This window comes from Syngnathoides biaculeatus, chromosome 5, assembly GCF_019802595.1.
Source record: "Syngnathoides biaculeatus isolate LvHL_M chromosome 5, ASM1980259v1, whole genome shotgun sequence".
NCBI classification, from domain to species: domain Eukaryota; kingdom Metazoa; phylum Chordata; class Actinopteri; order Syngnathiformes; family Syngnathidae; genus Syngnathoides; species Syngnathoides biaculeatus.
The window spans coordinates 9972580-9986286 of NC_084644.1; the positions used below are offsets into that span (position 1 = coordinate 9972580).

At 40.7% G+C, this 13707-nt stretch overlaps 3 protein-coding genes and 1 non-coding gene across 4 annotated transcripts; all 4 read right to left on the reverse strand.

The window, feature by feature from the left end:
• Positions 1-907: 907 nt before the first annotated feature.
• On the reverse strand, positions 908-9014 carry wdr73 (WD repeat domain 73). The gene is made up of 8 exons (XM_061820084.1): positions 8859-9014; positions 8181-8248; positions 4897-4985; positions 4415-4503; positions 4272-4339; positions 4033-4194; positions 2249-2584; positions 908-1380 (listed from the first exon to the last, which is right to left on the reverse strand). The coding sequence occupies exons 1-8, from the start codon at positions 8915-8917 to the stop codon at positions 1133-1135; spliced, it is 1119 nt and encodes a 372-aa protein (XP_061676068.1). The 5' UTR covers positions 8918-9014; the 3' UTR covers positions 908-1132.
• pdcd7 (programmed cell death 7) lies at positions 5012-8169 on the reverse strand. Its single transcript, XM_061820083.1, has one exon. The coding sequence runs from the start codon at positions 8101-8103 to the stop codon at positions 6805-6807; it is 1299 nt and encodes a 432-aa protein (XP_061676067.1). The 5' UTR covers positions 8104-8169; the 3' UTR covers positions 5012-6804.
• Positions 9015-9260: 246 nt separating the features above from the next.
• cfap418 (cilia and flagella associated protein 418) lies at positions 9261-13274 on the reverse strand. The gene is made up of 6 exons (XM_061820130.1): positions 13041-13274; positions 11362-11461; positions 11213-11271; positions 11073-11138; positions 9926-10021; positions 9261-9791 (listed from the first exon to the last, which is right to left on the reverse strand). The coding sequence occupies exons 1-6, from the start codon at positions 13262-13264 to the stop codon at positions 9632-9634; spliced, it is 705 nt and encodes a 234-aa protein (XP_061676114.1). The 5' UTR covers positions 13265-13274; the 3' UTR covers positions 9261-9631.
• A 334-nt stretch (positions 13275-13608) lies between these two features.
• trnas-aga (transfer RNA serine (anticodon AGA)) lies at positions 13609-13690 on the reverse strand. The gene has a single exon. It is a non-coding gene; the product is annotated as a tRNA-Ser (tRNA).
• Between the last annotated feature and the right edge of the window lie 17 nt (positions 13691-13707).

Here is a 13707-nt window from a genome sequence, read left to right on the forward strand (position 1 = left end):
TATATAAAGTAATAGTTCAAAACAATTCTTGTATATTTTTGGTCTTGTGGGGGAAAAGTTATTCATGTGTATTGGTTTTGTATTTTAATTCAAAACTATGAAAATCTTGTAGTATAATTTCAGACTAATTTAATTTACATACCTCCAAACTTATCTGAAAATTGAATGTTTTTGTATTTGTTGAAGTAGGAATCAAAGAAATGCAAAAAATTTCAGCAATATAGACAGCAAAATATTTTTTTTTACAAAGGAAAATATTAAAATATTTGTCTTACCTGCAAAGAAAAAAAGTATTTCAAAAAAAATATTTTTAAGTTTTGGAATAAAATTCTAACGTAAAATGTTGAGTCGAAGGAAACTCTTACCACGCAAAATATGATTTGATCCAATTTATATATATAAAAAAAAAACTTCCACCAATTATAAAATACAAATAAAAAATAAATTTTTTCCAAGAAAAAAAACATTGGCAGAAACATATACATTAATAAATTGTTAAAATATATTCTCACTTTTTGTCTTGTGAGGGAAAATGTTAATTGTTTGGTGAAGTAGGAGTCAAATAAAATAATTTTGTTTACAAAGGAAAATATCAAAATATTTGTCTTACCGACAAAGAAAAAACATTTTTCTTAAAAAAAAAATCTTAAGTTTTGGAATAAAATTCAAGTGAAAAATGTTGAGTAGAAGGAAACCCTTACTACCTGAATTATGATTCAATCTAATTTAAAAAAAAAAGTTTCATAGGTTTTAACTGGCTGAGTTAGAGGCAAACATTCAAGTTTGATGTAAAAGAGCCACTTAAAAGACACATGTTGGAAACGAAATTTGACAACCATACATTTTTTGCGCATTTGAGATCCCCCAAATGGGTCACAACAAAAATGAGAACACAAAACAGCAAAAGTTTGTTGATAACTAATTTGCTCTTAAATATAATCTTAAATCTTTTTTTTTTTTTTTTACACATCACCACTTTCCATTTATCCTTCACTGCCAGGTAACAAAAATGTCAGCTTTACAGATGCCACGCACGCCTCCTGTGATAAGAACATTAACAAAGAGCACCATCCAGACTCAAACGTCGTTTCATTTCAAATTTCAAATTCATCTGAAGCCAAACGGCAAAAAGTTAGCGCGTCGCTCCAGCGTCGATCCAGTCCCACACGTGCAGGGACGCGTCGGTGGCGGCAGACACCAGCGTCCTGGACTCTTTGGGATGCCAAACGTGGCCGCTGACCCCGACGGCGCCCCCTTCGGCCTCGACCGACGACCGCGGCGAGCAAACGGCGTGGCCGCGGTGCTCGAACAGCGGATCGGCGTCGCGGGGTTCCGACCCCCACGAGGACGTGTCGAAGATTTGGACCGTGCCGTCGAAACCTGGGGAAAAAAAAAAAAAAAAAAAAACGGATACAAGAGTTCATAAAGTTGAAACTCGAGGCGGGAACTATAAAAATTGTGGAAATCGTGATGGAGGGACTTAAAATACCAAATCAAAAATAGATACAACATTTTCAAGAAATAAAAATCATAGTGAAAAGTGACATTAAAATATGCTCACTTTTATAGACTTCCAAAACATTTAAAGTACTTGGAAATATGAATATATTGATACAAATCCTGTAATATTGAGCAAAAGTATGTATATTACTTGGGTACGTTAAAAACATATCTCATCCATTTTTTGTCTTGTGAGGAAAAAAGTTATGTTTTATTTGTATTAATTGTGTATTTTAATTCAAAACTACATTTAAAATCTTATAGTATAATTTCAGATGAATTTACATACCTACAAATTTATTTGGAAATTGAAAAAGTTTTTTTCAACTTATTTAAATAATTTTAGTTTTTATTTACTTATTTTATATTTTAGAAATATTTATTTATGATTTAAATTATATTTTCAAAATGTACTTTGTTGAAGTTGGAATCAAAGAGACGAAAAAAAAAAGCCAGCAAAATGGAAAGACCAAAATATTTTGTTTACAAAGGAAAAAATTAAAATATGTGGCTCATCTACAAAGAAAAAAAATTAACAAAAATAGATTTTTTAGTTTTGAAATAAAATTCAAATGAAAAGACGCTAATGTGATTTTTGCCTTACAATTTTTTTAAGAGATAAAAGTAATTACTATTTCTGCAATTTTCACAGCCTGACTTTTATTTCTACCTGCCATTTTTTCAAAATCACAAACTAATGCGAGGAACCCAATCAGAACCCCCCACCGGAGCATCTCCTTGCGCTAACCTGACAGAGAGATGGCGCCGTCCAGCGCCGGCGCCCACGACACGTCGACGTCATCGGGGCGGCGACGCGACGTCCCCGCGGCCAGCCGAGCCCGGCGCACGACGCCCGCCGGGTTCCTCGGGTCCGACAGCGCCGCCCGCCCGGACGCCGACACGCGGACCAGCCCGGACTCGGAGGCGTCCGTCCACCACGCGTCGGAATCCGGAGCGGGCGCCACCTGCGGAGGACGCGACGTCCGCGTGTCCACGGTGAGAACGTCGCCGGTGGCGCAGGCGGCCAGGAAGACGGCGTCGCTCCGAAAGAGCAGACGGGTCAGACGCTCCTCGCGGCCCGACGCTGCCGGGACAAAAACAGGACACAGAAACAACCGCAAAAGCTGAATATAAAAAAAGAGATAGAATTTCAAGAACCTTTCCAAAAGATATTCGGCTAAAGAATATAAAATTTGAAGAAATCTTCCAAAACTTCCCTCTCAAAAATATTCAGAAAAAAAAAGGTAAATAATTTAGTCTTAACTTCAAAGTTCAATAAATAACTCAAGTGCAATTTAAATAGATAATACATTAACATTTAAAAAATATTTTAAAACTTCCAGGTGTCCATTTTTAGGACACAAAAAGCAAACAAAAATAGTAACGAGCAAATCGTTGATATTCACTCCAACATGACCGGATTTTTTTTTTTTTTTAAATCATAAATTGGAAGAACGCCAGGGTGAACGAAAACTAAATTCTGATCCAAACCTTTCAGCTGCAGGAACCTGCAAACAAAAAGTTAAGGGAAAAAAAAAACATTTTTGGAGTAGACTAATCAGCAAGAAAATGTCAGAATTTTAGGGGGAAAGTCAAGATATTTGATATTCATTTTTTTCCATGAAAAATAGGATTTATAAAGTCCTTTGTCAGAAAATAGGAAGTCATGTAATGTGAGATGAACTATTTTCCTTTTTTTCTTTTTAATCCTGAGCCACTTGAAGGGTTTAGCTGCATTTCGCTTTATTTTACAATTTAAAAAGAGAAAAAATGAAAATATTTTGGGGAAAAATTTAATATTCCTCCTCAAATACATTCTTTCAAAAAAAAAGAAATTTTATTTTTTCAAGTTTTCAATGATTAATTTCAAGAAAAATTCAGTTTCTCCTTTGAGAAAACGATAAAATAATTTTGAAGGGTTTTTTAATTTTTCATGAAATAGAAAAACATACAAGAAAGTTCTTTGAAATTTTTTTTTCAAGGAAATATTAGGACTTCTAGCTATGCAAATGAGTTTTTGAAAGGAAAAACATTTTTTTTTATTCACAGATTCAAGAAACATGATTTCAGATTTGTTTTGTTCCTATAAATTTAAGATAATTGTTTTTGTAGTAGAAGAGGAAAAAAGATTTTAAGTTGTAAAATTTGGAGGATTTTTTTTTTTTTACAACCAAAAAATATGAAAAAAAAATTAAGCTGTTTTGACAAAAAAAAGTTGCATTTGAGGATTTTTCTTGGGATGTCTTGATTATTTATTTTTTTAGACTTTTTCACAAGCAAAAAAATGTGAAAAAATGGAAGCTGTTTGACAAAAAAAGGTTGCATTTTTAACCTTTTTTGGTTGGTTCAATTAATAACTAAAATGCAATTAGAATGGATAATACACTAAAATAAAAATAATTTATTATTATTTTTTTTTTTTTTAAATCGTAAATTTAAAGAGCGCCATGGTGAACAAAAACTAAATTCTGGTCCAAACTTTTGAGCAGCAAGAACCCACAAACAAAAAGTGGTCACGTTCCAAATGTTTACCGAGCCGGTAGAGCGTCTGTCCCGTGCCGAGTCGCGTCAGCTTGACGTCGCAGACCCGGCAACCGTGCAGAACCTCCGGTTCCGGTGACAGTCGTGCGGCCATCTTGACGCCGCCCCCGCTTCCCTCGGCGCCGCGGACGCTCGCCGCCTTCGCAATGACGTCTGACGGCCGCCGCACTCACGTCAACCGACGGCCGAGTCGGGCCGGCCCGGTTTCCGGAACTTCGGACGGTACGTACCGGTGTCGTGGCCGCCGAGGTTCCACACCTGCAGGTCGGAGGTCAGCCCGTCGTTGGTCACTATCAGCCTTTGCAAAATCAAAAACACAAAAACTTTTGAAAGTCAAGACAGGAAACGCCGACGTCGCCGCTTCCTGCCTCACCTCGTTCCCGGGACGTGTTTGAGGACACTGACGGGGCCCGAGGAAAATCCACCGTGGAGCACTTTGAAATCCCGCTCGGCGCACAGACCCTGAATGCACCACACGCAGGCGCCGGGTCAATACGAAAAAGTTGATTTATTCCATTCCGGAAATTTTTTTTTAACTTGTTCTGAGATGTCTGAATTTGGGATTTTCATTCACTGTCACTTATAATCAAACTTGAAAAAAAATAATAAATGAATTGAATAGTTTTTTTAATTTTGCAATTACGTCAGGCTTAAATCAGCTTTTTCACGATAATCCAATTATATAACCAGCACACGCACACACACACACACACAAACGAGCAGATATGAAAAAAATTCAAACACGCAACCACACGAACAAACAGATGAACATAAAAAAAACACAGTTTTTCATCTATGAAAAAAACTACAATCACACCAGCCATGCAGTATTATTATTATTATTATTTGAGTCACCTTATTTTCTTCGGCAAAGAGTTTTTGAGGCAAACACAGCTCCAAAATTTCATTTTTGGTGGACTTGTTGTAACCTGCCACACAGATGGCTGCAAAGGGGGGGGGGGAAAAAGGAAAAATAAGCACGTTGTTGGCAAATTTAATATTTGTGGGCGGAGTTTGGCTACATCTATCACGTGATATACTCCTCGAGAAAAACGCACTTGTCCCGAGGGCGAACAGCTCCCCCGTGTGGTCACAAGAACACATTGCGGTTGACATTTACAATTTAGCCATCTATCCATTCTCTTAACCGCTTATCCTCACAAGAGCCGCGGGAAGTTATCAATTTTCTATTGTAATACGATAAAACCCCACACATATAATAAAATAATCGGATTATAAATTAAGAGTTCCTCATTAGGGTTGGGCGTGGCATGGAGCCTTCCCCAAAAATATTTGGTTTACAATTCAAAAACACATTTGAAGAATCTTACAGAAAGCAGTCAAAAGATACATGTAGAGAATCACCTAGAAATGTGTAAATATAGTTTTTAAAAATGAATAAAATGACAGATTATTGTGTCAACTTGCATTTTTACAATTAAAAAAAAAAAAAAAGTAGCACCTTGTCTGTTCTTAAATTGGGATGTTAAAGGGCGCGCAAGCCATTTTCTGCCATCATTACACAATTATTATTAAATCATGAAAAAAGACATCATCTATTCCAGTCAGGAAAACCTTTTTAATAACCGCACATATGATCACTGAAGTCGCATCTAAACTCAAATGAATGGAAATGCCATAATTCTATTCTATTCTCATCACAAAAAAAATCATAATCATAATTCACCCTACCTACACACAAGAAGCAATAATTACAGAGAATGTAACTAGTGGTAGGAAATGTGTTCATTCTGATCTGTGGGGCAATGACACTCGGAGGCACAGGTGTCAAACTCAAGGCCCGGGGGCCCGGTGAGATATCACAAGCATTTTTGTGTCGCCAAACAACAATAGTTAAAAAACTCATTACGCTTGATTTCTGATTCCATAACGAGTTCATCAATTTTGTGTGAAAATATGATGAGGCGGTTAAAGATTTTTATGGTTTCACAGTCAGAGCGGCCCTCTGAGGGAAACCCCGAGACAAAAATGAGTTTCACACCCCTGACGTACAGGACAAGAGGTTTGGGGAACAAACATGTAGATGGCCACAACTTCTCAGTCACCCGCAGTACTCCATCCATCCATTTTCTTTGCCGCTTATCCTCACGAGGGTCGCAAGTAGTGCTGGAGCCTATCCCAGCGATCAACGGGCAGGAGGCAGGGCACACCCTGAACTGGTTGCCAGCCAATCACAGGGCACATAGAGACAAACACCGCACTCACAATCACACCGAGGAGCAATTTAGAGTGTCCAATAAATGTTGCATGTTTTTAGGATGTGGGAGGAAACCGGAGTGCCCGGAGGAAACCCACGCCGGCACGGGGAGAACATGCAAACTCGACACAGGCGGGACCGCGATCGAACCCTGGGTCCTCAGAACGGTGGGGCCGACGGTTTACTAGCCGATTCACCGTGCCGTCAGCTTCAGAACTATTAAATGTTTTTCAGTTGAGAACCAAAAAAATAACCAACAGTAGTATTGTTATATTGTCTGTCTACATGTGTTGCGCCTTGATTTGTCTTGAAATGTCCACTGCTTGAAGGGGTATACGTCATCGATGCTTGATCGCTTAGGACATTTTTCAGTTTTGTTAGCATTAAGCTAAGCTGACTTTCACTAAGCAACGATGATTGGTTGCTTTACATACAAGTGAAGTACTATCTGCCAAACTGCCGTTTTTTTTTATACTTTCTGACTCTATGATTGAAAAAAAAAAAAAAGAAAAACAACAAAAACAAAAAAACATTTTGGTAGATGATCATTCCACCAGAGCGGCTGCCCAGGCAGGGTGCGACGGCGGCTCGGGCACGATCCAACCCGGCGGGATCGACGTCCCGTCACAATGATCATCCGGCACCAGGAAGACGTCCCACTGGCGTCGTACGTGAAGCAAAGCGTGCAGCGAGGACTCGGCTTGGGCGTAGTAGTCCGCGAACGGCTTGAGGGCGGCGTTGGCGGGCGCCTCCTCGCCGAACAGCATGGCGTCCATTTTGTGCTTGTGCCGGCGCTCCCTGTCCTTCCTGAGGGCGCGCCGCTCTTCCTCCTGCACGCTGTCCAGCATCACTGTCAGCGCCTTCTCCTCCGCTGTGTAAATGAGGGTCCTGGCCTTGGTGACGCGCCGCAGCCCGTCCAGTTGGCGCTGGAACGCCGCGTCCTCGCCCTCCCCGGTGCCGACGCCCCGGCGGGCGGCGGCGTCCTTGCGCAGGCGCCGCAGCTTCTCCAGCGAGCGCAGGACGTCCTGCATGCGCTTTATATCGCTTTGCTTCTTGCGCACCTCGCACAGGACCGAGTCGGCCGCCAGTTGCAGCTCGCGCTCCTTCTTCTCCTCCTCTGCCCGGTGGATCTGTTGCAGCCGCCATTTGTCGACGGCGCTCTCCTTCTCGGCTCGCCGCGCCTCCCGCTCGGCTCGGAACATCTCGGCTTTTCGCTTGCTTTTGAGCCGCCGCTCTCGCACCTTCGCGACGTGACGCTTTTTAGCATCAAAAGCGTCCGTCAGGCTCGATAATTTATTCTGGAGGTCCTGTTTTAGGCGTAAGGCGTCCCCGTAAGCAGCGGCCCAAACAACGCTGTCGTCGCCGAGGTTCCCCGTAAGCTTTTGGCAGGATTCGGACAGTCGGGATGCAAGACGCGCGGCGTCACGTAAGACGCCTCCAAAATCGAGGGGAGATTTCGACTGTGCCGTCCGAGAATCTTCTTTAGTTTTCCTGGTTCTTCGCTGTAAGAAACAACCTAACCATTGTTCGTCCTGCTTCCTCTGGAGAGCATTTTCATCCACGGGAGAGTCGTGAAAAAACTCGCTGGGTGCCCGCAAATCAGTTTTTGGTGCGTCCCAGTTGACATTCTGGACCACTGGTTGGTAAGTCGGAAGCGGAGGCGGAACGTTGGGGAAGTAGCCCATGGGAGGGGGTTGCGGAGAGGGGAAAGCGCAGGGGAATCCAGGAGGAGGATGGTTGGGGTTTATTTCGTAGCCGTAGCTAGTCGGCACGTCTCTGCCGGTAGCGTAGCTGCTGGGATTCGGGTGACTCTTAGGCGCGCCCGAGCCGTACGTCCAGTCCATTGTTTTTTTTTTTTTTTTTTTTTTTTTTTTTTTTTCAAACAAGGACCGGAAAGCGTTTAGCAAAGGGATTTACTCACTTTTCCCTGATGTCCACTCAATGACTCGGGTGGGAAACTCCAGTTGGTAAACATGAAGGTCTCTGTAACTGCAGACAATACAGGATCATGAATTTTGACTTTATTGCTTTCACAAGAAAACTCTTTTTAAAAAAAGTCAACTACTTCCACATTACAGGATAAAATAAGTTCATTCTTATTCAACGACGTTAGCTTTGTGGGGACACTGAAGCCATAAAAGAAGGGTAACGGACACACACACACCAGAAACTAAAAAATAAGTCCAATATGAGTAGCAGAAGCAAACCAAACTTTTTTCTTGCACTTTAAAAGTGTAATGAGTTTAAATCTAACGCAATTATATCGCCATTGCAAAACGTGAAATAATTCCAAGCAGAATTACTACCGGCTAAAATAAAATAACACCGACACATCATTAAATTAAGCCTAAATATGAACAAAGAAAAATGAGTATAAAGACACTTGTGTAGTTACAACGAGGGCTGCTTTTTAAAACGATTACAATAATTCGTGATAAGGAGATGCTTTGCAAAATTTGAATTTGAATGAGTTCAATCTACGATTCCTCGGACGTCCCCCAGATTAAAATTTGCATAACTAAATGAGGCCACATACCAACGACAGAAGCATAAATAAGTATACTGAAACTAACGTTGACAAATTGACTCAATGACTTACGTTTTTAACGATTCAATAAACCAGTCGTCCAAAATTTCGTCATATTCAGACTCGTCCATCTTGACGGCCCGTGCTCCTTTGTGGCTCTTCTCTTCCGGTTAGCCGCATCGGTTACAGCGCCACACCGTGGACTGGCGGATGTAGCGCATAAAGCTGCCGTGACTGACTGGAGAATCGAAACTGAATCAGTCCGAAAATTCTCTATTAAAAATTTCTCTGTTCATCAATTTATGTCAATAACATTGACAGGCAAAAAAAAATGTAGGCTCTTTTTCCAGATGGAAGAAGGCACAATTAACGTGTTTATGTTTTATTATTTCACTTTAAATGGATACTGTTTGTTGATGTGCCATGATTTTATGTAAAATATCTGTCTCGCGTCAATAAAGGTTTGCAAAAGAGTGGGAAATTACATTTTTATTTAACGATGTTTTTTACTCACTGAAAGGATGCTTAAAAGAAAAAAAAATCAACATTTTCTGACTCATCTGAAAAAGTAAAACCTATAGCAAGAATCTAGTAGGATCAATCAAAAAGATCCAGATACTGAATTATTCAATGAAATACATAATTAATTGACGTAAGTTGAGAAGCAGCACGAGTGGGTATGTCTACTCGGTAGACTGGTCCAAGTGTTTACAAATAATTCACATTACACATCATAATATCTCTTAAAAGAGCATCCCATAACAGTCTGATCCACTGTTGTGTAGAGGCTGCATAGCCATGACGACAGAGTGCAAATCTTTTTGAAGGGAGTTTATGATGATGGTTTAATCCGGGTGTCTCGCACACGCCCATCTGAGCTGCTGCTGCGTGGACACGTCGGTGGCATCCGACGCGGTGAACCAGCTGCACTGGCAAGCGTACGCCCGGACGCCCCTCCTCTCCTGCAGCTTGGCTCCCAGCTTCCCTTGGTTGGGCATGTTGTTCCTCCGCACAGCCAACCCATAAAAAAGCATTATTTTCTTTTATTTTCATTTGAGATGAGTGTGTTTTGAGTTATGGTCACGGACACGGCATAAGTCGAGGTACCAAAGTGCTTGAAAAATGCGGTTTAGTCTTACCTGAGGAAGAGGTAATCGCACGACGAGTCCCACTCGCAGTCGTCAAACGCTAGCACCCGGAAGTCACAGGAAGTGCATCTCAGCTGATCACATGACCTGCCCCGCACATGCCCATTACATCATCGTGGGTGAGAAGAATGCATTTTAATCACTGATCTAAAATAAAAATAAAAAAAAAAAGACTGGATGGCTCATTGGCCACGAAAACTGAAGTCGCCATCCGCCATCTTGATACTCCCAAAACAACCATGCCGACCCGTGCGTTAATCGCCAGTTTCGTGGCTGTAAGAAAACCTTCCACAGATAAATTAGAAAGATTTACTTTGACAGTGTTAAAATTTGTTTGTAAAGTTTTTTTTTTCTGATGATCTTAATTCACTTGAACAAAGTTTTGTTTACGGTTGTTGTTGGTCACTGTTCACTCTGTTTCACCTTTTCGGAAAAAAATGATGTCAATATTTTCCCAAACTTAATAAGTTGATATGCAAGAAAACACATTTTGTGAGCAATTTTTGATGAATTTCATCATACAGAACTCTACAAACTTAATTTGATTTTCAAATGCGAGGAAACAAATTAAAATTTTCTGTCTCAAATAGGACATCGCAGAGACAACAAATGAAGAATACATTTAGCATATATCTTCCCATTGCGGGTCCTTATTTCCAAAAATATATCTAACTGATTGACTTAAAATGTAATGTTTTTATGACCCCAAAAAATGCTTGTTTTTTTTGCTATGTTGTGATGATAGTGCTTCATAGCGTATTTTGGGAAAAGTTAACATGTCATGGAAATTGGGCCCTAGGTAATTTCTTGGTGGTAACGGTGTTCTATGTCTTTCCTTTGCACTTAGCCTTTTTTGGCTTACCAAGTCGAATTAAAAATCCTTCACGTTACCAGAACTGGAAAAAATGTCAAGCTCACACGACCAGTTTTAATTTTACATGTCAAACTTTGAGGAAAAACCTCGCCATAATCCAACCTGTAAACCATGTGCTCCACTCGTTTTGGGAGTACCAAGATGGCGGCCAACTGGCTTCAACCAATCAACACACCGCTCGATGTGTATCCAGTCTTTTTTTTGTAGATCAGTAATTTTAACCACATAAATCCTCATAGTAGAGGATAACATGTGTCTGGCCACCTTTTGGAAGTGGCCGTTCCCACTCCTTTATCCGTGGCGCTCCCTCCGAGGTAAATGGGACAACACCTGGACGGATGGATGGATGCAAAACATTATGAGCGAGTGCGGTTTCTAATATTGGGCTAGCTCGTTATGCTCACTTTCTTCCTCCAGACTGACAATGAATCTGGTCGTCCTTTCCTTTGCGAAGCGATGTCGTCTGAAATGAAACACGCACAACCAGTCCGTACAATATTTAAACAAATAAAGATTTGATTTTGATGACATAAACAAACACAAAACCTTTAACCTTGGTCCGAAGTGCATCAGTGTAGTCTTCCTCCTGGAATTCTTTCAGTAGCGAGTCTACATCCTCAGTGATGCTGCTGCTGGTTATCTTTTGCTCACATCTGGTTGCACAAGAAATACTCATTAACTAATTCATAAACCTGGCAATTATATTGAATAAATAAATACGGTGCAACATTAGACATCCACAGAGGACCAGAGGAATTCTTCTGTATTATGTCTTATTTCCTCACTCTTGATTCTTCACTGAGCATTAGTTTTGCCGGAAATGGCGTCACCCGTTCAGACTCGACTAAAAGATCACCGATCGCTATCTACCTGGGATCAACAGTGCGTCGAGTTTGCGGCATAAAAGGAGGAGGATCTTGTGCCACATTCATTATAGAGCTCGTGCACGTGACGTCACCATTTTCATGGCGCCGTATTCCCGGTCGAGTTTGGTAAACCTCTCCCCGACAGATATTTTTTCTAATTTTATTTTTTAAATATGCATTGTTCTCAAATGAGTCCAATGCATATTTAAAAAAAGAAAAGAAACTGTCGGTCACAGTGATGTTTACATAGGTTAACGTGTGGGCGCAACACGCTTCCGTATGGGGGTCTATCCCAGGGGTTTATTTTCTTTTTTTAAATACGCATTGGACTCACTTGAGAACGATGCATATTTTAAAAAAAAGTCTGTCACGGAGAGGTTTACCAAAGTTTAACATGTGGCCTCAACAGGCTTCGTGTACAGAGGAGCTGACTCGCTGTCTTTTTTTTCTTTCAATCATAGGTAATCAATGTGAGTTTGTGTAAAACTAGGGGACATTTATTAAAATATTGGTATTTGTATTGAAAAAATCTGAATGGCTCCATCACTATGTGGGATTTATTCTTGAATGAGAACAGATCCAGCAACGAAGTATTTGTATGCGTCCAGACTTTTCTACACTTTCAAACTCTTCCGTGTAAATCTCGACGACTCACTCACCAGATCCATGTGTAGATCCAGTTGTCCAAGACAAGCGGAAGCAGGTTAAGAGTCCGATTTCTTATCGGAGAAAACATGGACTTCTGCACAAAATATGGGTCCTCTATGCCAAGTGTCTCTCATTTTTTTACACGTACCTTCGTTTATTATCACCTTCTACATTTTTAGCGGTTTCGGGCAAAACTCTGGGAGAAATTTTGTTGTTGTCTCCAACCAATTTAACATCGAACAATGCTCTGTTTGACCGGCAATCTAGCCAGTCACGTGATATCGGTGACGCAGATGCACGAGCTCTATACACAAGCATCAATATTTACTAGTTGATACGTCTAAAAGCCTCACATTTTCTCCAGTTGCCATGGCTACTCGTGGCGCAAAGATTGGCTCAAAATGAAACATGATGCCATGCATTAATCACTGTGTGAAATATTGTTTGGAGCCCATCTAGTACTTCTGAAAACCCAACACATTATTATTACCATTACTTTTTTTCAAGTGCATATAACAGTATGTTGTCACGTCGTTGCTAACATGCAATTCGATGCAGTAAAAAAAAAAAAAAGAAAGAGGAATGGTCATGATAATAGTGTGTTGTAGTAGATGAACTACAAACACAATTTAACAGCCATTAATATTGTCTTTTAATCGAACAAACGTCGGCAGGACGTCATCTTTTCCATGAGCTTAGCCTAGTTAGCTCGGTTTACCCGGCATTCCGAAGCTCGTCTATCCCGCACGCTCTCCCCTTTTTAGGGCCCGACCGACTGTCAGACGCGACGGATGTGTTGCCACAGAACTTCTTTTCCACTTCGTCTAACAGCTCGTCTAAGTCGTCGTCCATGGGGGCGGTCTGACTAACTAGCGAGCTAGCAATCCAGCCATTGCAACATTCGAGGTTGCCAAGGAACGCCAGCATGAGGCGGAACAACATAGAAACTCCTTCGAAGTAAATTGTATCTGTATTTCATTGGTTTATCCCGGGCAACTTAAATCAAACAATAAAAATAGAAAAAAGAATCAGGAGCTATGAATTTATTTAGACCTTTTATACCGGCCGTTTCGGAGTAGACCGTGGAGTAAATCCACTTTGGCATTTATTTTCAAAGTAAAAAAGAAAATGGGACATTATGAGTGGCTTGACATTTCCCTTGGGACGGCTAAACTGATAATTATCGTAAGAATAGAATGTAAACACGTTCGGTAAGTAAGTCTTTTTTTAAAAAAAAATCTGCAAAACTAAGAGTATATATTATGGATCTCCAAAACAAACGGTATCGTTGTCGGCAGGATTCGAACCTGCGCGGGGAGACCCCAATGGATTTCTAGTCCATCGCCTTAACCACTCGGCCACGACAACACACACGAGGATTGAAG